Consider the following 26897-nt stretch of genomic DNA (forward strand, 5'->3'; position numbering starts at 1 on the left):
AGGGATTCACTACTTACCAAGGCACTTCTAACAAAGGGATGCACTACTTACCAAGGCACTTCTAACAAAGGGATGCACTACTTACCAAGGCACTTCTAATAAAGGGATGCACTACTTACCAAGGCACTTCTAACAAAGGGATGCACTACTTACCAAGGCACTTCTAACAAAGGGATGCACTACTTACCAAGGCACTTCTAACAAAGGGATGCACTACTTACCAAGGCACTTCTAACAAAGGGATGCACTACTTACCAAGGCACTTCTAACAAAGGGATGCACTTCTTACCAAGGCACTTCTAACAAAGGGATGCACTACTTACCAGGGCACTTCTCATAAAGGGATGCACTTCTCATAAAGGGATGCACTTCTAACAAAGGGATGCACTTCTTACCAAGGCACTTCTAACAAAGGGATGCACTTCTTACCAAGACACTTCTAATAAAGGAATGCACTTCTCTACGATTCACTGGAGCCATAAAGTACAAACACTGACATGACTTTTCCTCTTTTTTTTAAAGTGCTTTCTTAAAGCCGTAATGGACGATTTTTCGGCGATTTGAGATTATGATTGATACGTGGCAGGACTAACCGGCAGTCCACGCCACGAGGAAATGAGACTCAGATTTGGGCCAAAAAAATCGTCCATTATGCCTTTAAGAGCTACTTTATTGACAGGAAAGTAGTGTGAAATGGGGGATGAGAGAGAAGGGAGGACATGCAGGAAATAGTTGGAGTAAGGAATTGAACACTCAACACTGCGGCCGGCTGCACCTGGAGCCCGGCTTATGTGTGCAGGGTTAAAAGCACTTAACCACCGCGCAGCCCGAACATGACTTTTCCATGAACAAAAACTTTGATTAATCATCGTTTTGGATTCATCGCCAACTCCACCACGTCAAACTTCCAACTTACATTGAGTCTGAGCGTAAAGGTTTTATAATTCAGGCACTATATTTTTACAAAATATGTATCAGATAACGCATCTTGCCTGCCTTAGCGGGCTGTATTTCTTCAACAATCCTCTGCCCTCTCTTTAACTTATCAATTCTCTGTTTTTCTTCATAAATACATAAATACATATAGCCAACGAGCTTTCTCTCCTCGGTATTCAATAAGTGCATCATCAAGTGAAGTGAAAGTTTAAAAAAAACATGGAGTATAAATTATGAATATGTCCATGAGAAATGCAAGTAAAACTGAAATACAGCTGCGAATAAAGTTTTGGCCAGTAATTTGACCCTGCCGCCAGAAACAAGAACATTTGTGTTCATCTTTTGTCTGGCTATAAATAGCGCGTTTATACCGCTGCCGCATCCATCAAACGAAAAGGTTTCTTGCATGTTTTTGCCACAGAGTTGCAGACGGATCAAAGACGTCAGACAGTGGTGTAAACACGTACAAATCTCAGACATGCGGGTATTGAACCGGAGTCGTTATGCTCTTATACGACCTTCACACTTTCACGCCTTTATACCTTGCATTATTATTCAATTCCTCAGTCGCACATGGTGGTTTTGAATGTATCTAATCGTTAACTGCCACCACCAATCACTTACACAAATGTCTGATGGGTAAGTGTCTTGCCCAACGACGCAATAACAGCTGGAATCAGGGGCAAACACAAGAGGAGAGTTGCAACGTTGACCTCAAACAGAACAGCTTTTAAACAGTTTGAATGTAAAGACAAAGAGAGCAGATACTGGTTAAGGGAGCTTTTAGTAGAAAGGTTTTTACTCTGTGCTGTACTATTTGCTGCGTGTCCTCCCTTCTCTCTAGTCCCCCCTTTTGCTCTCATCTGTCCTGTCCGATAAAGCCCTATGGTCCAAAAATCCTAAGAAAAAAAAAAAAAAGAAAGGAAAGGTTTTTACTCCATTGAAGGTGTTTGAAGAGTGATGCCACCTTTTAAGCTGATATTATGGACCTGATTGCAAACCACTCTGAGGGAACCCTAATCTGTGGCGGCGTTTCGAAAGTTTGCGTCCAATACGTGTCAAACTCGAGAGGGACTGGAAGAACAATGGGAAGAGAGTTCTATAAATAATTGAAGAATATAGGACTGGTTAAAATCTGGAGGGAGATGAACCCCCTCGTGCACCAGTACATCTATTTTTCAAATCCACAAACTAGACTATTTCTAAGACTATTCTATACTTTAACCTCAATAAAGACAGATATATATTCATGGCGGCATATGTAGGCACAATGGACCTGGGCACTTTGTATTTGTGTTTAGTTGGTGTCCACTTGTGTGTTTTTCAGTCTCGCTGGTCATTCTATTTTGTTTATTTATTAAAAAAAAAAAAAAAAATTGAAACTATAAAAAAGAAAACAGCTAAAATCAAACCTTCAACCTATTTTTTTTACCATTGAACCATGACACTAAATTCAATATTGAGAAACTTAATAAAAGGTGGTTGATGTTATACTAGTGTTGATACTTGGTCAGTCATTCATTAAGTTAGTTTAAATTCTATAAATAAAGAATCTCAAACCAACGACAACATATGAAGATCTGCAAACAAAGATGTCCGCGAAGTCCTGGTTCATATGGAACAGAGCCAAACAAAAAGATTGTAACATCTTTCTTTCTCAAGTGGCCATGTCAAACCAACTGAAAAGCAGAACTTTACAATCTATAATTTTCAACTACGTGATTGAACGACGTTAAACGAAGGGAAAATAGCAATGAAAAACTGTCCAAACTTCGCAATAAGTTTGTGCCTAACTCCTGCACCAACAAAAAAGTAGCACTCATCTTTTATGTCATGCTCTCTTTTCACGTTCCAAAAACAAGTCCTTTGAAACTCTCTGTCCCCAACTCACCACACTCCCCCCCTATCTCCTCCCATTTATGTGACATTATCAGTTCTTCGCCATCACCACTTTTTAAAGATACACGATCGGAGATATAGCCCAAAAGCCATTCATCTGCTGCCTTCTCCGGTCCCACCATATCTTCTTGAAGAACCTCGGGGGCTCCTGGCTTCACGCTGAATTTGGTTCCCTCCACTCCATTGTCAAACATGATTAATTCATACTGTTCCTCCCATAACTTCGCTGGAGCAAAGAAGAAAAGCGAAATAGTCTTAATTACCGCAGAGAGCGTGGTGCCGTGGCGATAACGTAGGAGCACTTCACAGTGGACATTCGTTCTTACGTTATTCACCGTGTCCTGCTTTCGTCTGCGTTCTTCCTTTGTCCGTCAGTGAGGAGCAGATGGAAATGTGCAGGGAAATTAAGAGGGACGCATACAAAAAACATTAATACAGGAGGAAATGTCCATGAAAAAGACAAAAGGTTACAAGTATTCAGCTAAGTGTGGGAATAAGGTTGCACAAAAGCCTTGCTTCAAAGCCCACGAAACAAAAACCGGCACGAAGTTTGACGTCTTCTCTGGAAGCACAAATAAACTGAGATATATATTATGCCCGAAACAACAAAGTGGATCTGTACACAGCTCAATGCATAATATGTTTAATGTTAGTAACCCCTACCTCTACCTCTGATACAAGGCCCTTTCTCCTCTGAACCCCTAAAAACACACAATTTGAGATCTTCTGTGTAGTTTGGAAGTCCATAAATCATGCAAGTGCCAGAATGTATCAGTAGGTACCGTATTTTCCGGACTATAAGTTTAGTCCACTTTTTTCATACTGATACTTATACTCCAGAGCAACTTATATGTGATATTATTCGTCATTTTCACACTGGCAACTGCATTTCCCATGGCAACCGCATGAGGGCGCTCTAGGCTCTAAGCGACGCAGAAGAAGAATCTGCACTTCCTCTTCATCCGGAGTTTGTGGAGTTGTTTAGAAGTGACACAGAGGAAGAAGAATTCAATGGATTCAGTGATTTGGGGTAAAACTGATGCTTTGGTAAACTTGTTAGCATGTTCTTTATGCTATAGTTATCTGAATAACTGTTAATATGTTACGTTAACATACCAGACACTTACCACAGTTCTGTCTGTGCGTCATGTAGCTGTGTTATGTTAGCATCCAGTGCGACTTATATATGTTTTTTTTCTTCTCTGTTATGCATTTTTTTGGCTAGTGCGACTTATAGTCCGGAAAATACTGTACATTATTTTACGTTCTAAAACACGAGACGCCAAAGTAAAGGTCCATGTTTCAAGTTCAATAAAAATACAAATAATGCGTAATATGGGTAATTTTACCGAACTACAAGAAATAGAAGTTATTTATAGACCTTCTAGTATAGTTATATAGAAAAGCAAGTATTGTATGTTGCGTGGGGCCTTCACTAAACCTGAAATAGACCTTTATCCCTCTCACTCTCTCCCACCGCTCTCTCCGGTACATTACTGCATTCCTCCTAGCGCCTGCGCCTCGTCACTTCTCTTGTTCCTCTTATCACCGCTGTCCGCTGCTCCCTGGCCGCCCCCCGCCGTCTGTGCGTTTTGACATTCCGTCCTCGCAGTTTCGACTCCGCAGTGTCAGAATCCCTCTCCGCTCTCATCGCTCTCGACCCCATTCTCTCACACACGTCCAGACGACTCTTTATCCGGGATATCTCACTCGTGTTCTTAAGTCAGCCCCACAAAAGAAAGAGTATTCTCTAGAGAGTGATACGAACATCTGCAGAGCAAAATTCAAACATTGTGTGAGTAAAAAAAGAAAAGAAAAAGAAAGCCTGACCAAAGATGAAGGAGTCATATTTGAAAGAGTTTGAGGGATAGAAGAAGTAGATTAAGGTGATGCAATAAGACTTCATGGACTGTTTGGAATGTAGAAATAGAAATGTGATTGATCTAAATGGAACCCTATCGCACTGTAATAACGTTTTATTACAGCTTTTAAGATTCTAAATGCATCCACCAAAATGTAATCCATTTAAGTGAAAGAAGACACATTATGCGTTTGTCATGACACCTATGGATCATTCATTTTGACAATATGAATAGCAATACTGATCTAAAACGACTTAAGAAATAAATCCACTGACTTTGGGTTGAAAACTGTTTACTGTCTCTTTACAGGACGTCACCGTAAATGTCATCACAACAAAATGCCGGCCATGATGACGGGCGTGACAATGTAAAGCAAAGATCACAGTAGCCAGCACTGGGATATTTTTATTTGACCCAAAATGACCATGTGACGCTGCTGAATTGATGGGGTTATGGAGAACAGCACGTTTCAGAGCAATGGCGTCTTGTAGGCAGGAAAATAGATGACATTATTCTCTCTAAACACTACTTTGAGTGAATACGAAGGGAAACTGCTGGTTGTAAACACTCTTACAGTGTTTGTACTCAGTTGTTTTCATGTAATAAAGTAAAACCTCAGCACAGATATTGTAGAAGAAGCTCTTAGGGTCAAAATTAGACCGTTGTGAACTGTCCGCGTCAAAATATAGAGCGCGGTTAGCATGATAGTTGTAGTTAGCTTTACTCAGGTCTGGCCTCTGAAAGTTGTGAAAAGCACTTATTACCTCATCATGGTGAGTAATTAGGTTGCATTAGGTAAATGAGGAATAATGTGGACAGCTACAAACAGATTCAAATGTGTTCATTTGTTTTCTTACAAACAACATTTGTGCACATTCAAGAATGAACAAGGGTCCAACAAGAACATTTTACATTTGAAATTAGCATGGATGATGTTTTATTCACTCCTCTGTTAAGCTCAGTGATGATTTAGTTTATTAAGATCCCCATTAGCTCCATACCAGTTGCTATTCTTCCTGAGGTCTCCTCAAATTCATTACATACATTCCTTTGTATACCCCATTTTCCCCTTTACACACACACACACACACACACACACACTCACACACTCTCACACACACACACACACACACACACACACACTCACACACTCTCACACACACACACACACACTCACACACACTCACACACTCTCACACACACACACACACACACACACACTCACACACACACTCACACACACTCACACACTCTCACACACACACACACACTCACACACACACACACACACTCACACACACTCACACACACACACACACTCACACACTCACACACACACACTCACACACTCACACACACACACACACACTCACACACACTCACACACACACACACACTCACACACTCACACACACACACTCACACACACACACACACTCTCACACACACACACTCACACAAACACACAAACACTCACACACACACACTCACACACAGACACACACACACACTAACACTCACACACACACACTCACACACACACACACACACACACAAACACACACACACACACACTCACACACACACACACACACACACACACACTCACACACACACACACACACACACACTCAACACAAACACACACACACACACACACACACTCACACACACACACACACACACACACTCACACACACACACACACTCACGCACACACACACACACACACTCAACACAAACACACACACACACACTCACACACACACACACACACACACACACACACTCAACACACACACACACACACACTCACACACACACACACACACACACACACTGACACACACACACACACACACTCACACACACACACACACAAACACACACACACACACACATAAAGCCCCTGTAAAGAGGGTCACGCCATCAAACGTCAGGTTAATGCGCTTATATAGTTTGCATATCCACATGAGGTACCACGACTTAGTAAAAACACAGATTGTGGCCATTGTCAGATCACAAAATTCACAAACTCGGACTGTGCGTGGGCGATATGGTGCAACGTACAAATGCAGATGACGTTGCAGATCTGTAAGAGTGTGTTCTGATGTTTACGAGCTCTTTTCTGGTGAAAGAGAATGCTGACACACAGTTTGAGCACAAAAAACAACAATCCAATGATCGAAATCTCAACAGCGGATGCCTCGAAGGGCGACAAAGACAAAGAGCACACCATCACCAGGGCAGATTAAAACAATAGTGCAGTAATATTACTAAAACTGCACTGTGACTGCAACATAGTAATGTCCATCTTCATCCTGTGTAAAACATACAGTCAGCTCGAGCTTGTATTGATTAGCTGTCATCGCAGCGCTGCAGAGTCTACTGAGTCTGTCACAGGGTAGATTAGAGATGTAAAAATAGCCATGTTACTCTGGCTCCGGTGAGATACGTGACATCCAGGGGTCATCACATGCATGATTCTGTGCCGATCGAACCGTCGAGCTGCCCCTGTGTTTCAGACCACATACCCCGAGGTGAGTTGTGCAATGTTCCCAGCCAGTTGGACAAGAAAACAGAAAAACAACAAAATAACCTGAAAAATAAGTTAGATACGTCTGCTCCCAATGTGTACAAGCAACTTCGACAAGTCATTATATATATTTTAGTGAATCAGAAAAAATAGTGGACAAAATTAATACCAAAATGTTTATTCATGGGTCAGAAGTGACGTTGGTACTGGAAGCCACTGGGTCATCTGCTTGATGCATTGGGGGTTTTACAAACAACGAAAGAAAGATTTGTCCTTCTATAACATCCCCCTAGACCCCTGGTCGCCATCAGGAGGGACCAGTGGACTCCAAGAAGCACTTTGTTTCACAAAGTTTACACATTGAACTACCATGTGGCTATGCTGATAAACGTTACTTGCACATTTAAAGGACACATATTGTGCATTATTTGTATTGTTACTGGCTTTTAAACATATTCTTGAGTATCTTTACATTGTCATTTTATGTTTTAGAACAAAATATGTTAGAAATGTGTATGTTAAATAATCACATGTCACAGCCCAGTGTTCTCGCTGGGCTGAGGTTTGAGGATGGCGGTGGGACATCACCGTAGGCACTAGCATAAAGTACTTAAAAAAATTTGCTCGCACCTTTCGCTGCTCGCGCCCTCGATATGGAAAGCCAATATGATCACACTCCGCCACTTAGGAGCGGCGTATCGCGCTCGGCGCCCGCTTGGCCAAAAGCCCCTCAGTGAGAACACTGCAGCTTTATGAGATGCCAGAGTATGTGAGCTTTGGCTCCATCTACTGGCTGCAGAAAGAATTAAAATATCCTTAACTAGCATGCTGACTTCCTGGTGTAGTTATTATATTGTAATGAATGTGATTTGACGACAGAAAGTCTGGCAATGGTTTAGGAACACAAGATTCTCATCACACATCAAGGAGAATTCAGAATGGAATGTTTTTGACGCTCGGAGGGAGAAGAATGTTTAACCAGTCTTCATCAAACTAGCGTGAATTAAGCTAAATGTAAGTTTTTGATGAGGAAACAATGTTAGATGTAAAAAAGACCATATTTCATGACATATCTTTTAACATTAGCCTACTTCCTATGAACACTTTACTACTGATATATTTTAGAATCAAACATTCACCCACACGGACACAAAGTGCTTTAGAATGTTAAGTTATATCAATGAGCTTTTGCTGCTTTAATTTGTCTCTGCGACTCGCCAGGCTCAAAACCCCAAAACGTCTGTCTTCTTTTCATCTTCAGCGAGATGCACTAGTCTATGATGCATCATGACTGTCGTACAGCAGAGATACACAATAGATCAGCGGTAGCATGCAGTTTGCTCACCGTGCCTTAGTATCCACTCATCAACCAAAAACATACACTGCAGGCTTATTTTATTGACATTTTATTTAACCAGCAAAACACCCATTGACGTCGAGATTTCTTGTTCCAGAAGACCTGGTTAAGAGATCAGCAGCACTCGTCAGGATCATTACAAGGTTACAAAACATGATTAAAAAGAGCAGTTAAAGATCTGAATGAAGCTTCCCCGTCCCCCTTCACATGTCCGCTGGGTTAAAGTGCAATCATTTTTAACCATTTACACTTTGGCTGGTGGCAAGTGGCATAGTTTGACATTAATGTAACTGTTTCACAAGTGGGTGCACAGTGGCAAAAGGCGGTTAGCGCTCTTGCCTCCCAAGAAGGAGATCATGGGTTAAATTCCTGGACCAGACCCACATCACATGATCTCTCTGGGTGGAGTCTGCATGTTCTCCCCGTGTTACCGTGGGTTCTCTCCGGGTTCTCCGGCACCGTCCAAAGACATGCATGTGTTAGGCAAAATTGGTGACTCTAAATTGGCCCTAGTGAATGAATGTGAGCGGGAACTGTCTGTAATGTCTATGTCTCTGTGTTGGCCCTGCAACGAGTTGGCCACTGTCCAGGATGTACCCCGCCTAAGGCCCAAAGTCACTGGGATAGGCTCCAGTCACCCGCGACCCCGAAAGGGAACAAGCGGTAGAAAATGGATGGATGTTTCACAAGTGTTGGAGACATCTTTTCTTAAGTAAAAAGGAACGAAATATGTTGAAGGAAACTAAATCTGAACGTTTAGTTTTCAACTGAAGTGTTCGGAAAACAGAACTAAAAGCTTGTTTTCCTTTCTCAGTCCGAACACGATGGATGTGGAAGTGATAAATGTCAAGTGAGCAAAAACAGCAGTAGCTAGTGGAGCTTTGGTGGTGAGAAGGCACAAAATGGAACCATGCCAAGAAACAAAAAGGCATCAAATGGTTGTATTGTGTATTGTGTTTCTTACCATCCTGTATCCTTAGAAAGAGAACATTTGTACTTTAACCTCATACATCAATACTGCAGCGACTAAGAGGGGTGTGCCATTTAGAACGTGTGCCTTCTACATTCGACCCATCCTTCTATTCTGCTGTAGAGAAGCCTTTCAGGGCATGTTTTAATCCAACCAAATGACATTTTAAATTCTTGTCTCAAACACGTGAGTTCCGATTGGAGGAATTAAGTGAAATAACCAATTAGAAAAACTGGGCACAATAATTACTATGTTGACATTATCGTTCAAAAACTGAGACTGAGGGTCCTTTTTGGGGACGAATATATCGTCTTTACTTTTTCTTTGCTCTAGTGGACATCTCTTTTTTATTTGTACAATGACATTTGAGCTGTGATACTTTCTGCAGCAATATGCCCTTCAAAATGTATGGTCGTAACAACCCTAAGAAAAACAAATCAAACTTGAGGTATTCTATCAGCAAAGCAAAGGTGCTAACCACTCTGCCACTGTTCCACAGGCATTTCACGATTGCCTTTACAAACTCTACCTTTTGCGTCCTTTCTTGCTCCTCGCTTTCATGTCTATCTTCATAAGCGTCCAGATCACTGCCCACTCCTTCTTTATTGTCTCATCATTTCCTAGCCCCTCCCTCTCATACTGGCCCATTAAATACCTATCACCTCTGGGCTTCTGGGAAATGGAAGCATAAAACACATCTTAGCAATCCCACCAATCTTGCCCCAATCGCCTCCGCATTAGCGCCCGATGACACTGTCTACTCCACGCCGCCGCTTAAATGTAAATTATATTTTTCCAGCGTCTTTGAGGTCACTGCACTGACACATCTCATACGTTTTGATGGACCATAGGGTTGATTTATGGCGTGGCCAAATTGGCCGTGGACGCATTATGCCAATTTTGATTTGCCCCAGCAGGGCCTGAAACAACAACTTCATCAGCCCGAGTTAGAGTCTCATCACGAGACGACAGGGGCAAAACAAATACATTTCCCATAATGCATCTGGAGGGCACCTTTGGACGCATTGCTTCTATAGGAAAGGGAAAACATGGAGGTTACTATAAAGGGGAGCTTTTTAAAGATGGTGATGGGTAAATGAGTTGGTGAAGGTTGAATAAAGCCGTGGTATATTTCCTTGCTCTTTCTTGGTGAGGGGGAAACAGCTGTTTGGAATTTTGGAATCAATCTAATGGTGATAAATGATTGCACATTTCAGCAAATCCAAGATGTGCCACTGTTATTTTGCCACATTAGCACCATCTTACTGCCTCGCTCACACTGCACATGGCAGTGTTCTTGCAGTGGATATCTCAGAGTAGGACCGGAGCTCTGCAGAGCTCTTGTGGTCACAGACTTTGATCCCACCTCACTGTGTGCGGCCTGAGCTCCACATGTACTTTTAATAATTGCAGTCACAGTCATTGCAGTCTTATGGATGTCTCACTACAAGGCGAGGCTGAGGAATTTAAAGTAGTAAGACACATTATGCGGTGAGCCAGTGGTTCACAGAGTGGGGTTTGGCCCCAGGGGGTTGCGAGGCATGAGCTGGGGCCGCGATATGATATAGGAGATGTTTTTTTTTTGTTTTTTTTTAATGATTACAATGTATTTAATATATATGTTTTTTTTTCAATTGGAAACAGCCTAGTTTAGTCAAATACAACATTAAGCCACTCAAATAAACACTAATGAATCCTGATTTTAAATGTTACACAACTGAACATGATCTCAGACATAATTCTAATTTGCAGTGGGGGTCCCGGCCTGAAAACTCTGAGAAACCCCATGCGGTTAGCTGCAGTAAATTCCCCGTAGTTGTACTGGTTAGCAGAGGCTAGAGCTACATGCTAGCTGTGCTTTTGTGTCTTGGGAGATTGGGTCCCAGTCATGGCTGAGCGCTTCTGTTGTTGGTTGTAAAAACTATGGAGCGCCTGCTTTGTGTTTACTGTTGAACATATGTTAGATCGATCGTAGACGCAATGAGAGGAGCGCTCACTTCCAAATAATAAGATGTGCTTGATACAAATCGCAGCTCGTCTTTAGTCACACAATGGTTCTTAGTTTAATCTTTGTCTTGTTGTTTTTTAAGGTACAACTCAATTATCTTTCATCGCAAAATCGTGCAGTGGCTTTTGAAATTCAAATGCTGCGTAACTGCTCATGTGATTGGTACAATATTTAGAGTTATCCCAATGATCATACCCTCTTGTAACATGACATATTTCACTTTATACACATTTTCTAACTTAAAGAAGCATAACTAACTCCTCTAACTATATTGAATAGTATTTAGTAAGAGTCAAGAAGGAATTGCTTCCATAAAATGGAAATATGTGGCACATTATTTTTAACAACTTTAAACGCAATAACTTCTTTGTTCCACTTCTTTTTAATTTACACTACCACTAAACAGCTTTTATTGCATATCTGCTGCTGCTTTTTACCACAATTGCTACTCTACAATAAACCAAAACACTGGAGAAAACTGAATAGATTATCGAACTTCCAAAAACCCGTTCACAATTCTTCGGAAAGGTGTCATGCTGCAGTTCACCATGTAATATTATGTCCTCACCTTCTCCGTGGAGACCACCGGGGAGGGGGAGGGGGGTGAAAGTGGAGACCTTATGGGCTGCTGTGTGTGTCCTACGTCCTCGCACCAAGGACATTCCGGACAATGTTGCCTGTCGATCTTGTACATTGCCTTTTCATTGTTTTATGCACACATCATGTCAGAGATTTTCGCAGTTTCAAGGTTTGATTCTAGAAGTGGAGATGCTGAACTTTAAACCACTGACTTAGGCCATGGGGAGGAACGTGATTGTTGTTTTGCATCCAATACAAATTCGCCAACTTTATCCTTTTTATAATGGTTTGCCAAATAATAATGAATCAGAGCAACACTCATAGCTACAATAAATATTCCTAAACTAAATATTTTGCGATACTTAATAAACCTACTACAAACTGACTAATACTTCGATCTACAAACACTTTCTTCCTTTTTTTGTAATTATTATTAATCAAAGACGCGATATATATTTATAATTATGGGAAGAAAACGCAGAGATGGGAACATGTTTTTTTACGCCCACGCTAAGCACTTAGCACGTAGCAATTGTGAAATGACCCATATCTACGCCTGCGTTCACCGCTGCCGCACAGATGGAAGAGCAAGTGCGTGTCTATGAACTGCGTGTAAATCATAATTACAATTCCCCTAATTGAAAAGGGTAGAAGGTTTTCTCTGGAAGTTGTATCGAAAAAAACAAACACTTTCCCAACTAAATCATAATTAGAAAAACAGGAGAACCATAGTCATATAGACGTTAAATGCGCACTTAAAAACGACTTAATTTTAAACTGTTTGCGGTCAGAATTGATTGCTCACTTACATAATGCATTCTGAGCATCCTAATTACTGTAGTTTTGTGCGATGCAACGCTCCTGAATAAAAGCCGCACACACAAAATGTATGATGAAAATAGAAATTGTACATATACGGGCCAGACCTGTTAATAAACCGCTGGTGCCCCCGTTGTAACATGAAATATTCACACACATACTACACGTCTTTTGAACTGGGGGTCTCGCGGTGCATCCGTGGTATTACTTTAAAAAATAAAATCAGGTACAGCCCCTTAAACAAACTACTAGTACAAAATGTACAGTAACCACCATCAGCGAGCGTATGAATGCTACATTGCTTTGAGGAAGTAATTTGCGCACAATGATTAGAATAAGTATGTCTGGTGAAGGTGAATATACTTTAAAGACACCGAGGAGCTTAAGGAAATACAAATGAGACAATTGGGCACGATTCATAAAAGGTAGAAATGTTAAATCAAAGCTCAACTTCAAATAAGACACCCTGACCTTTCTAAAAAACGGAAAAAGGATGTGATTTTTTAATAAGTTGTCAATTCAAAACGTAACTTTAACCATATTCCAGTGAGCTCTTACTCCAATAAAATGTTTTATTTTGAAGACTTATTGATTACACTCACTTTTATCCACATGTTAAGCAGTAAAGTAAGTGCAGCTGCAGTCTGTTAAAGCAAGAGCACATGGAGCTCCCACTCATAAGAGTGTGCACCCTTGGGTCCTCCTTTGGCTCACAAACACATGATGGCTGCAGTATCTTTTTCACAGACGCACGCTGCTCTTCCCTTTCCCCCATCGATTAATCCATAAAAAACCTCTTTGGCCTCTTGTCCTTTCCCCTCTAAGTAATTACCTCACCGAGTGTTCTCCGCCACTCAGTTCTGAATGTTGCCCTCAGTCTAAACATACGACTCATTTTATGCCAAACTAACTTTTTGGAGCTTTAGAACATGTTATAATGTTTGAGTAATGTGGATTATTCCTTTTATTTCAGTCAGGCCCAACAACTGTCACAATAGCAGCGACGATTTAAGTTTCAACATTTTTACAGAGAAAAATGTCATGTGAAAATACATGTTTGAGTCATAAAATGTTTAAAAAGATGAGTTTTTTTAGAAATATCAGCCAAGAAAACACAAAGCTTGCCTCCTGCTAACACTGTGAAGGAAAAAAAGGACAGGGCTAAGAGGACACCCCTGTCGCCACCCAAATCCATCTTATCCCAGCGAATGGTAATGACCGCTGCGGAGAATCTTACTTACTGAATTAAACATCACCCACCAGAATCTTATTTTCTCCTTGGAATCTTTTTTTCCCTCCCTCTGCTGAAAGCGAAAGCACTTTATCATGCCGGCGCTCAGGTGCAGTGGAGGTCAATGACACGGCCCCTTCCATTGTTCTAATGTATTCCATTTGGGTCCAGAATGAGATGCGTTGGGCATTGAACCCTTAGTCTCCAGGGCAGGAAGTGGCTGTCCCGGCAATCCATTTCGTGTGCCACGTTTTTGAGGCGGACAAAGTGGCACATGGCACGGGCCCATAAGGCAACGCGCTACAGTCCAATCTCCCCAGAGTGTCCTGCGGTGGAGGGACGATGGAAAGTAGGCCGGCGTGCGGGAGAAGAAACCACATTTTAAGTGGTATTTTGCATTCATTTTGGGGGAACAGAAAAAAAGACTAGAATATCAAACCATGACACACCTCAGTTTGAGAAGCGTAGTTGTGTTATTGTGACGTTATCTTCTAGTCAGGTTTGGTTATCCAACATATTTTATTTGTTTCTATCTTGTAATCATAATCGGTAAAAAAACAAAACACTCGCAGTCACAGTAAATTGATTAAAAAAATATCAGCACACTCATTTTTTTTCCTTATTTAATATTACAATAAATACATTTATTTTTACAATAGTATGTTGATTGCATTGTACATCTTGTCTAACTTGTAATAATCCGTTAAACCACTGGATGGAACAGGTCTAAACTGGGTCTTAACCATCAATGTGAGACTGGCAAAACTTTTCATGCAATGTTTCTGCAATATTTTGATGATGTCATATTGCCTCGTTTTTACACAGCGACAAGCTATTTGTTAGTAACTCTCTAAATAAATAAAAATACTAGATAAAATGTGTCTCTCGTGAAGGGATGAAAGTGCACACATGATCTGTGCAGGCAATGGCTGTCTGCGGGTCACATATGGCTGACTAGTGATTGCAAAAGGTTTCATATGTTTGTAAGAAGACTCCAGAAAATCCACCAGCAAAAGTTCTAAAAGTTTCCCCAAAGCCTGTGAACGGATCAGATTCTGATTCTAAACACAGAACACAACAAACTGAGTGAACAAAAGAAATTAAACAAAGGGACACATTTAATTATTTATTTATTTTTTTTTTTCTTCTAATGTCTATTTTTAGTCAGTCCAGTCTTTGATCATCTGGTTAAGTTTGTGTAATTCTGGCCTTCGTCCTGCAGCCAGAACTATGTCCCAAATGTATCATTTATTGAGTCCATAGCAGGAGTTTTGAGGCCCAAATACATAGTTCTGAAGTTCATTGATGACGATGACGAGATGACAATGTCCAAAACCATCTGCAGCGCTCTATTGAACCCCGACTAATACGTCTGACAGTCCAGACACAGTACAGCAACTTTCAAACCTAAAGTAGTTTCTCTTCACACCTCATCGGTCTACAGTCATCATCATCATCATCATCATCATCATCATCATCAGACACTGCATGTTTTTAAGTGTTGTCCAGTCCTATCTCGGGATGTAACGATATCCAAAGCCCTTCGTACGATATGATCACAATCTGTATCTCACAGAACAATATTTATTGCGATATTTTGAAGAACTGATAATGAAATGCTATATATGTTTTTTGTTTGTTTAAAAAAAAAAAAAAAAAAGCTTTTTTGCACAAATTCATTATTAGTGCTGGCAAAAGATCATGGTCTACTGTTTGACACAAAATGTACTCAATTCTGCTTGAAGTACAGGAGCTTGTTATTTGATTTATTCCAACAATATATCATTGCGTTGACTTTTGACGATACAATATCACACTATTCGGTACATTCCTAGTCCTCACGTCTGTGTGTAAGTGTGTGATGCACATGTCTGTTCTTTTGTTCTACACCTCACCTTACAACTGGTGATGACTAACTATTTTCTTTTGTCTCTTCTCTCTACTTCTCTCCTCCCTCCATCACCTTTACACCACTAGGCCGCCAGCTTACCATCTTCAACAGCCAGGCGTTCATCAAGATCGGCGGTGGCGGCGGTGGCGGGGAAAAGGGCCGGCACTTCCAGGGCCAGATCTCGGGCCTGTACTACAACGGCCTGCAGGTCCTGAAGCTGGCGGCAGAGGGCGACTCCAACGTCCAGACCCAGGGCAATCTCCGCCTGGTGGGGGACGTGCCCTCTGTGCTGACCACGGACACCACCTCCACCACCCCGCTCGCCGACATGTCCACCACCATCATGGAGACCACCACCACCATGGCCACCACCACCACACGCAAGCAGCGTTCGTCGCCCACCATGAGGGACAGCGTCACACAGGTGAGGCGGCAGCACGAGTTGGGATTGGGTAAGACAAGCGCAAGAGGCCACTAAATGTAGTGATTATGATTGTGTTTTACTCAAACGTTGCTTATTTTGGCCCAGTTTGACAATTTTGATGAAGTTTATAATGTTACTTCCTGGTTGAACATGATCGGTAGATGAAAGGTAGTCCATATGACAAGTTCTCATGTTTTTCTAATTATTACTTAGTTCAGTGGTGTAGAACCTGTGGTAAACATTTGTGAGGAAGACATTTTGTTTTTAAGTTGAAAATAACTGGAAGTAGCATTGAGTTTTATAACAGAATCCCTCTTTCTTTCAGTTCTGTAACACAACTGCCACTTTGCATGGGTGGCTATGCTAGCAAATGTATTTTTTTTTTTTTTATGTATATTTTTTTTCACAATCAGGTTAAGGTTAGGGACAGATCATTCGGTTTAGGTTAGAGCTTTGGAACAGGTTTGTTGGACTGTTTAAACAATAATTTACCAAAATAAAGATTTGCCTCTACTGTACGTCAAATCTGCTGTTCATGTCTCACCAGGAAGTGACAATATTAACATCACCAAAATGATCCAACTGGAGAAAAATAGACAATAGGCATCTTAAATATATACACTTTGATATTGAGTGAAAGAAGCAAAGCCTTTACTTTCTCAGCTTATATTCCGTTCCCCAGTGACCCGGAGCGCTGCCGTGAGGAGGTGGGCGGCTGTGATTTATGTTCAGATTATGTTAATGACCGCTGCCCTGTAACAAACAACAGTGGGAGAGAAATGGAAGAGGCGGGTCACCAGACACGCCACACTAATAAAAACTCTAATAACATGCTGCAGTCTCCCGCGTGGAGTCTTTGGAGATATCATTACTGCCTAGAACTGTGCACGCGGCACCGAGGGTCACTTCATAAAGGACTGAGCTGGTGTGAGTTTACCTTTATGTACATACTGTTCAGGAAAGAAATGTCAATATTTAAACTGAGGTGGGTCACGTAAAAGATGAAAACTCGAAATATGAAAGAGAAGTCACAGCCCCAAAATGTATGTTCTGTAAGGTACGGGTGTAACAAATGTGACATTAGAGTGGAATATTACAATATCAAAAGTCTCACCCGCTACTGCTACTGCTACTGCTACTGCTACTGCTACTCTGCTACTGCTACTGCTACTGCTACTGCTACTGCTACTGCTACTGCTATTGCTACTGCTACTGCTACTGTTACTGCTACTGCTACTGCTACTGCTACTGCTACTGCTACTGTTACTGCTACTGCTACTGCTACTGCTACTGCTACTGTTACTGCTACTGCTACTGCTACTGCTACTGCTACTGCTACTGCTACTGCTACTGTTACTGTTACTGCTACTCCTACTCCTCCTACTCCTACTCCTGTTACTGCTACTACTACTGCTACTGCTACTGCTACTGCTACTGTTACTGCTACTCCTACTCCTACTCCTCCTACTCCTACTCCTGTTACTGCTACTACTACTGCTACTGCTACTGCTACTGCTACTGTTACTGCTACTGCTACTGCTACTGCTACTGCTACTGCTACTGCTACTGTTACTGTTACTGTTACTGCTACTCCTACTCCTACTCCTACTCCTGTTACTGCTACTACTACTGCTACTGCTACTGCTACTGCTACTGTTACTGTTACTGCTACTCCTACTCCTACTCCTACTCCTCCTACTCCTACTCCTGTTACTGCTACTACTACTGCTACTGCTACTGCTACTGCTACTGCTAGTGCAACTGCTACTGCTACTGCTACTGCTACTACTACTACTCCTACTCCTACTCCTGTTACTGCTTCTGCTACTGCTACTGCTACTACTACTACTCCTACTCCTACTCCTGTTACTGCTACTGCTACTGCTACTATTACTACTACTGCTACTGTTACTACTACTGCTACTGCTACAATTGTACATTATTATTATACATTACATAATTATACACTATTGAAAGAGGAAAAATTCAAAAAGTAAGAGGACATATTGTAGAAAGCAGGTAACATGATCTGTATAGGTCCTATAGGTCTAATCACACACTGGTGAAAATCATTCAGTAGGAAACTAGACAAAGGTCTATTATTGAAATGTTGTTATTGTACTGAGTCCATGTACACTTTTCATTGTGTTTTAAGGCCACTATGGTCTTTAAATCATAAAAATGCTTTAAAATGTTTAGGTTGTGTTCATGTTCTAGTATCTGATGAGCCTCTGTGGAAGATAGAGTGTTTTTTAGAAGAAATATCCCAAATAAAATCCACAAATGTTGAAGCGTATCATTTGTTTGATTTTGGCTCCTCAAACCAGTCATTTTAATTTCACGTTTTAAAGTCTTTTCAACTGACAACTGACTGCAATCTGGTGTTGAATACTGGCACTGATTTCTGAGGCAATTGTGAAAAAATGAGTTCACTTTTGTTCATTTATACTGACAGAGACATGAAATTACAGATATATGAACATTAAACCGACAGTGGATTCTACTTTGAGCTCTGTTTTGAACTACAGTGATTCTAGAATGTTGTCTTAAACTATTATTATCACAATATCTGCAGAACAGCTTTTGAAATTGTTTGAGAAACAATGCACATGTATTTCTCACAAACTGACCCCAGAATTCAGTAACAAACTGAGACACTGGACGAGGCGCAACATTTCTCTGTTGAAGTGATCATAAATAATGTGCAAAAACTACGCCGGCTTGTTTTGTTCAAAGTCTTGTGAAATGACTCTTACGGCTGATGTCCACGTCCAAATGTTCAACGGTCGCGCAGCAAAAATCAGAAAGGATCGATGCCAATAACCACCGCAGCCTCTCACTTTGTTCTCTGATTGGAGCCGTTCATTAAAAGTGAAGTCTGTCGGAGTCTTTTTCATCCTTCTTCCTGACAGCTATGGTCTGGAAGCTGACGTTATGTTTAGAACAGATCAAAGGTTGCCCAAATTCCCAGTTTTGCATGTCCTGAGTGAATTTAATCGAGAAGGCAGCGCCAATTAGACCAGATGAAAGTGAAAAAACAACTTGCGCCCTCTGTTGGTGTTTACGATAACGCACGGCTTTTGTGGATGAATGTGTTTTGTGATAAATTAAGGTCAAATAACACAATCATATGCAAAACGTGTGAGTTCTTGCTATGTTCATAAAATACAGGTGATTTACGTATGTCGCGTTATTGCTTTTCCAAAATAAGCAAGTTTAATGTATATATAAAGAGAGCTCAAGGAGGGAACGCGTACGATTCACGACTAATTATTTACAATTCTCAATAAAGGCATCAAAAGTGTGAATAGAAACACACGGTTAACACTTAAAAATAGAGCTCAATATTTGTTCTTGAGCACTTTACTATAAGGCATGTGTAGATGACTTATTATACCTTATAAATGTTAATAAGCTAGTTATACAGAACCCTGTGTGTGTTTATAACGCATGTACAAATCATCTGTAAGAGCTTATGTTCAGTTCTTTAATAATGCTTATAATATAGTGGAGTTAACACACATTATATATTTGTTTTGTTCTTTTCCCGACTACATGAACGAAGCTTAAATAAATACAGTTATCATCCAATAGAGCGGTATTCATTTTTATTCATTATTCATCTTTATTTAAATGTTAATTTTTTTTTTTATTTTTTTTTATAATAGATTATGGCAATTCTTGGTATGAAAGTTCATGTATTGGATTTGCTGCTCCACAGTGAGGATTTGACTTCATTTGATGTCGAGCTCCACAAATGTAGGATCTGGTTCACTAGGTTCAAAAGGAATAGCTGAGCGGTCAAAAGTGCATAAGTTTGGGCATGAGGCAGGTTTACACTGGGGGTACGAGCAGAGGGTCTTGGTAATGTGCAGAGAAGCCATTTCTAACAGACTCCACAAGAGACACAAGAGACACAACTGCAAAGTCAGATTTATTCAGGGTTTTTACGTGGCTATAATAAATACGAGGCTCAGAAGGAAGTGGAGGAAAACACAGACTGCTGTAAAGAGTAGTTCTTTATTCATGCTTTTAAGATCAAATCTGGTGCTGCACCTTTAAAATGCTTTATACAAATGAAAAAACATGTAATAAATCTGAATAAAAATGTTTAGATGAATAACAATGTATAGTATAGCATAACATAATGAAGATAAAATAAAGCATTTAATAAAAGTTATGGAATATGATCCTTATTAGTTTTCCTTGTTTTGTAATTAATAGATTCAGTTTTTAATTTAAAAACCTTAAACAACAAACACAAGAAACAAGACCAAAGAGAAAATGGGAGGGAAAAAAATAAATACATTAATATAAAAGACATCCAAAGAAATTTAGGGCCAAAAATAAACGTCCCACTTGGTCAAATTTGTTCATTTTCAAATTAAGTCCAAACGTGAGACCTTTTTCCAAATGTGAAATATAACGTCGGTCCATTTTTTTGACACAGTACCAATACCATTCAAGATTACAATTAGACTACAAGTGCCACGCAAACATCATCGCATTTCAAGCTCTTCATGCTCCGATTTACACCCTCCACGAGCCTCAGCCGGGGCAGGACACTCGGTGCCGTGGCGCAGGCGGAAACCCGAATTTCAATTTGTGCAAGTGCTCTGAGCTACCTCACCACGGCGCGGCGCGGCTTTGATCACAGCGGAATAATGCGTTTGATGCTTAGAATAAAAGATGCGGCGTTTGATGTGCGAAGAGCGGGTCTGCTGCAGCGGCGCCGGTGGTAGTGGAAGTGTCGGAGTCATCACTTGTCTCCACTCTGACCCAAATGTGACGGCGTTGTGTGGGAAAAGATTCAAACTATACAAGCCTAAATGTCGGGTTAAATGAACGTACAAAACTTTTCACTTTAGACTTCTGCAGGTCGAGGTGAGTTTTTACTGACGCTTTAGTGGTGTCAAAATATATCCTGTAATATTTTTACTGCGTGTCATTCGTTCTCACTTTAACCTTGCGGTCAGAGTACCGACCAGAGTGTCGGGGAACGCTAGTGCGCCTTGAGAAAGTCAAATTTGAGTTGATGGATTCACGCATGGAATAATGTACTCGTTTCCAGAGCAAAATTTGGATCCAAAAAGGAAAGCAAAACAGTCATCATGGCCAAATTTAGAGAAATAGCATGGCATGTAGTAAATAGTGATAAATGTAGTGATAAATACAGTACGGTCTATAAAATATTAGCTATCACAATTGTGGTTCAGTATAATGTGATCTATAATAAAAAATAGAAAATAAAATGTGCTAAAAAAGAGTCAGAAACGTCCTGTGTAATCAGAAATGTCCTGTACAATATCCCAAACATGGCTCTAACGTGATATTTCTGCCCTTTGTGGGTGATTTTATGGTCTATTCTCTTTGTGTGCAATACTTGAACTTCAACCAAGACATTTACAGGAACATTTTAGCACATTTCTAAAATATTGTCTGAATATTGTTGTATGTATGCGAGAAAAATCATATCGAGATAAATTGTATTTCTTAATATCGCCCTCCCCCACATGAAGGCGACAATATTCACCACATCATTAATATTTGGTTATATCATTGTTCTTTTGATGCCTCGGAAACCCCAAAAAAGTGTGCCGCGAGTCAAAAAGGCTGAAAAATACTGCTCTAGACACACTAATACAAAAATATCAACTTTCCTGGTTAAATGCATGTGTAGTTAACGTACAAAATCAGATAAATACACTTTCTCTTGTCTCCTTTCTTAATGTTGCAACCAACTTCTGTTCCATCTCCACCGCAGCAGCAGAACTAGCTGTTGGCCCTCCCATCTTTAAGTGAAATACATTTCTATTAAAGGAAAGCCTAAGAAAGCAAATAGTTCTCGCATTAATACTTTTTCTCCTTTCTTTCCATTGGTAAATATGCCAAAACACACAATTAAATATAAATAATTACCCTTACACGCCTTACCTTTCCTTATTTTGTATTTTTTTGTGTGTGAACATCATTTATAATCACTTCTTCCCTTATTTCTTTCTGTTGTTTCAGAACGCAGATGACTTGCTAGTAGCATCAGCAGAATGTCCCAGTGATGATGAGGACTTGGAGGAGTGTGAGCCTGGAAACGGTGAGTCCACTTCGGCCCTTCTCTGGTCACTAACAAAATATATAACGTATTTATAACATTTATTCATTCAAGTGACTGATGACTGCTTGACTGCAGCTCTGGTTGGACAGTTTTGCACCTAAAACCTCAACAACTGAAGTAAACTAGCTCACATTATTGTCTAAGTGTCCATTTACTATTATATCAAATGTGTTGTGCTGCTAATCCCTTTTTCCGCATTATATCGTGGAAAGAGCTAGCCAACTTTTTGCAGCTTCTAGCTCCACTTCTGACAGCGCTACAGGTCATAGTTCAAATATTGAATTCCCTTTTGTTGTAAGCACTAGACCAAGACCCAACCGCCTGGAAACTGTCAAGAACCACATCCAATACACCAGAGGAGCTCACATAAGTTACAAAAACCAATGTTAGGCTACAAATAATAGTCGTTTTTAGCATTGTGAAGGTCTCTGAATAATTCTTTGTACTGCTTAGCATTTTTATTTCACCTTAAAACTTTAATTATTTATGTTACTGAACACAAGTAACATAAATAATGGCCAAATTTACAGATATATACACAGTTTTGGTATTTTTCGTGCATACCAAAGGACGTGGTTGAGTCATTTTATAGATCAAGATTGTTTGGATGTAGTTTCTGCCAAAAAAACACACTTGAATTATTCTATATTATACTTGTCAATATTTTTAAGTACACAACTACGGTTAAATTTACTTGAGTACTTTTTAAAATCAAGTTTTCTAGCACCATACTCCAACTTCATTAATATATTCTGAATGAAGTAACAATAGTCTTACTTGAGTCTGCAGTTTCTCTTTCAAGAGAGTTCAAGCTTTATGTTGTCAATAATGCATCATTCAAACGTTAGCGTTTCGTTGCACTTAGCCTTTTTAGTCTTTCAAATGATATTAACGTTGCATTATAAATCAGATCTAGACAGATAGAAGTCTAGACAGTTACTCCACTTTCGCAGTGTTGGTCCAATAACTGTGGAAAACTGATCTGATTACTGACTACTAATAACGCCTTCGAAAAGTAATCCAACTGATTACTTGGAGGAAAAAAGGAAGCGCACACACAGCTCAGGAACAAACTTATGAAAAGCATCTAATCTCACCACTACACGATTGGATGCTACAAAAAGGTTCTATAAACCACTTCTTCTTTTTGATTAACTTATCCACCTTATATTTACCAGTCAAACAGTTCGCAGTTTGTAGAGATTGGCGCACACACAGCTCAGGAACAAACTTATGAAAAGCATCTAATCTCACCACTACATACGGTAAACTTCCTGTTATTTAACCGTATTTCACAGAAAAAAGCAGCAAAGTCAGAGTCGCGTCCTCCAAAAAACAACAAAAATGACATTAGATGCTACAAAAAGGTTCTATAAACCACTTCTTTTTGATTAACCTATCCACCTTACATTTACCAATCAAACAGTTGTAGAGGTTGCGCACCAACTCAGTGCAATATCACGTTTCTCTTTCTGGTGAACTCTTCCGCCGTCCTATTTCCCTGCAACTGATAGAACATATGCTTAAGCCTTCACAAGGAATCCACTTACTGCATACTATTCGCTTTAAGATCGCCACACACCCGGCAAGGAGCTTAGGAGTAAAGCACCCTCCTTCCCTCTCTGTAGGTGTCTGCGCCCGAAATAGAGACCCCGATCCTACTGCTTATCGTAAATAAACGGTAACAATATATGCCCGGGCCTAATCTCCCAGGAGGTTGAGCGCTGCGATCGGCCCACGCGAACATGCGCGCGGTGGGCTGGAGATTGCGGACTCACCTTGCAAGGCAGGAACTTTGTAGGTGGAAAAAAACGAACAACAAGCTCGGCGTTCCAGAGAATTCCGAGGAGAGGGAAGTGGACGAACAAGGGAGAGTGGGATGAGGCAGAGGAGGGAGGATGAAGGAGTGATACTGTCCGGTGTTTCCTCTCTCTCCATCGCTGTTTAAGTCTAACAAGAAGATTAGCACGTGGAGGTAGCGTTCGTTTGGCGTCGATGTGCGATGAAGGCAGGGTTTCGAGAGGGAGTTTGAGATCGTGTCACGTTTGCTAGGTAGACATGACGTTTGTGCTTTATTTAGAATCTATAGGAACACAAAAACTAAAGGAAATATTGGCCCTGCGACGAGTTGGCCACTGTCCAGGGTGTGCCCCGCCTAAGGCACGAAGTCACTGGGATAGGCTCCAGTCACCCGCGACCCCAAAAGGGAAATGGATGGACAAAAACTCAAGGAAATATGTTCTTTGTTTTGATTTTCAACCAGGGAACACTAGCCTTGAGTTTATTGAGTAATTGACCATTTTGGAGAGTCCTGAACACTTCCTCCAACCAGACAGTGGCACAGACATTCGGCAAATTATACACCGCGTGGTTTTACTACAAGGTCTGATTTGGTGATGTTCTAGTAGACAAGTGCGCTGTAGTATCTTTACAACCAAAACAGTGACAACATAACGCATATATAATAGTTATAATGTATAATGAGGACTTGTGTAGAAGTTGTATCATCATGAAAAAGATGGACGGTTATCAAAACTACTGCAATTGCGAGGTGATTAACGTATGTTGCGTTATGTATGCGTTGAGTTGAATTTTAAAACAACTTTTAGGGCATTAAAAGACGCCGGAGTCCAGTTCGTAATCAGATTATTCAGATGATTTGAAGACTTAAGTTTGTTAAGAACGATCACACAAGGATTACTGAGTTCTTACTTTCGTTCCGAGACATTTGAATAACTACACAGAATGTAATCACATTAAAACAATTTAGAGGGTGCAAGGCCGTTTACACACTCGTCACAGTTAACAGTTCAAATCAGACTAAGAACAAACGCTGGAAGTAGCTTGAGAGAGAAAAGGTGTGACAGTGTTATCCGGTGTTACTTACTTTGAAAGTGTGTTTAAGTTGTATACGTGCATTTTGTAACATGCTCCATTGCGTGGTCCAATCAGAGTACAGAGTTCTGGACACTTTCGCATTAAAGGAGCCGTACGAGAGTTTTACCAGATTGAAAACGAAGGTGGGAAAAAACAGAGCTACTTCAGTTGACTTGAGCGATGAGTTTATGAGTGCATTTCCCAGAGCGAAGTTTGCTGTCACAGTGAAGCTAACAAACATTAGCATGCTAACATCACACTTTCTGCTTTGCAAAGAGTACAACGCAAAATGATTAGATGCAGACGGCACACAGCGGTTTCATTTTGACACTAAGAGCTGGTTACTGGGGAAAACAGGCGTTACTTTATTACATGAAAAAAAAATGTATACAGCCCCTTTAAGTAGCATTATAGTATAGTATAAAATCACATGACAGGATTAAAACGGTTCTGTTGGCTGCCGCTTTTGTTCAACATTTTTTCATAACTAATTAGAGAAAGATAAATCAAAAGGGCGGTGTACTGTGTTCGATTTCTCTTACTTATGCAGAGCAGTTTGAAGCCTTAATTGCACGATCAAATACTGCAATATATCACTTTGTTTTTGGTAAAGTAACTCTGAATAGCACCAAATGAAAACATGACTGTATCAGAATACAGTTACTCAAAATGTAGTGTTTAGTTTACATCCCAACAAGTTTCCAGATCTGGAGACTACTCAACCTTGCACCATTTCTCGAACCTCAAAAAGTATGTTTTTAATGAGGAACTGTAACAGGAGCCAAAGCTGTGACCTTTGACCCACTACACCTTCCAAATTCCCAAATAAAGCCACAAAGGTGAGAATTCTCTGCAAGTTTTGGCCTGTCATCGAGATTCCCGTCACGTTTTCCAGCGTTCCGACTCAGGCGTGGAGACTTTGCACAGAAGGAGGAGATGAAATGAGGAGGTGAATTTGGGGAGCAAGAGAACCTCCCCGTCCCGTCCATCCCCGCGGACTAATTAAACTTTGACTCCATTAGGAAGCTTAATTACATCAGCCAATTAGAGGCGAGCGCGAGCCAATCCAGCGCTGGTGATGGGAAGAGGAGGCGACCTGGATTAGAACATGAAACACGTGCAGAGGAGGGCCGAGGGACGCAGGGGAAGTGTGGAGTGGACATATATGAGGACGTTAACGCAAGAAAAGTCATTATACAAGTTTATATAGAACTGTGGGGAAACTTGGTATTAAGTGACTGTGGTTATAGATAGGCTCCAGAACTACATAAACTATACTAGGTTTACAATTCATACACAAATACATACAATTGTTGATTTACATGACAAAATATGATCTATTATTTATTGTATTGTTCTTTAAGCATTGTACCTTTGCATTGATATTTCAGGTTTT

The 26897-nt window shown here is 40.5% G+C and overlaps 1 protein-coding gene across 6 annotated transcripts in view; it reads left to right on the forward strand.

Moving 5' to 3' along the window:
- nrxn2b (neurexin 2b) overlaps window positions 1-26897 on the forward strand; it is a 1099331-nt gene that overhangs the window by 1065403 nt on the left and 7031 nt on the right. For all 6 annotated transcript variants that reach the window (XM_072459234.1, XM_072459237.1, XM_072459236.1 and 3 more), the window contains 2 exons: window positions 16175-16512; window positions 22525-22603. In XM_072459234.1, the coding sequence (XP_072315335.1) occupies window positions 16175-16512; window positions 22525-22603 (417 nt within the window). The remainder of the gene's footprint in view (window positions 1-16174; window positions 16513-22524; window positions 22604-26897) is intronic.

This window comes from Eucyclogobius newberryi, unplaced genomic scaffold (assembly GCF_026437365.1).
Source record: "Eucyclogobius newberryi isolate DKJ021-1_F unplaced genomic scaffold, fEucNew1.0.hap1 SCAF_22, whole genome shotgun sequence".
Lineage (NCBI taxonomy): Eukaryota > Metazoa > Chordata > Actinopteri > Gobiiformes > Gobiidae > Eucyclogobius > Eucyclogobius newberryi.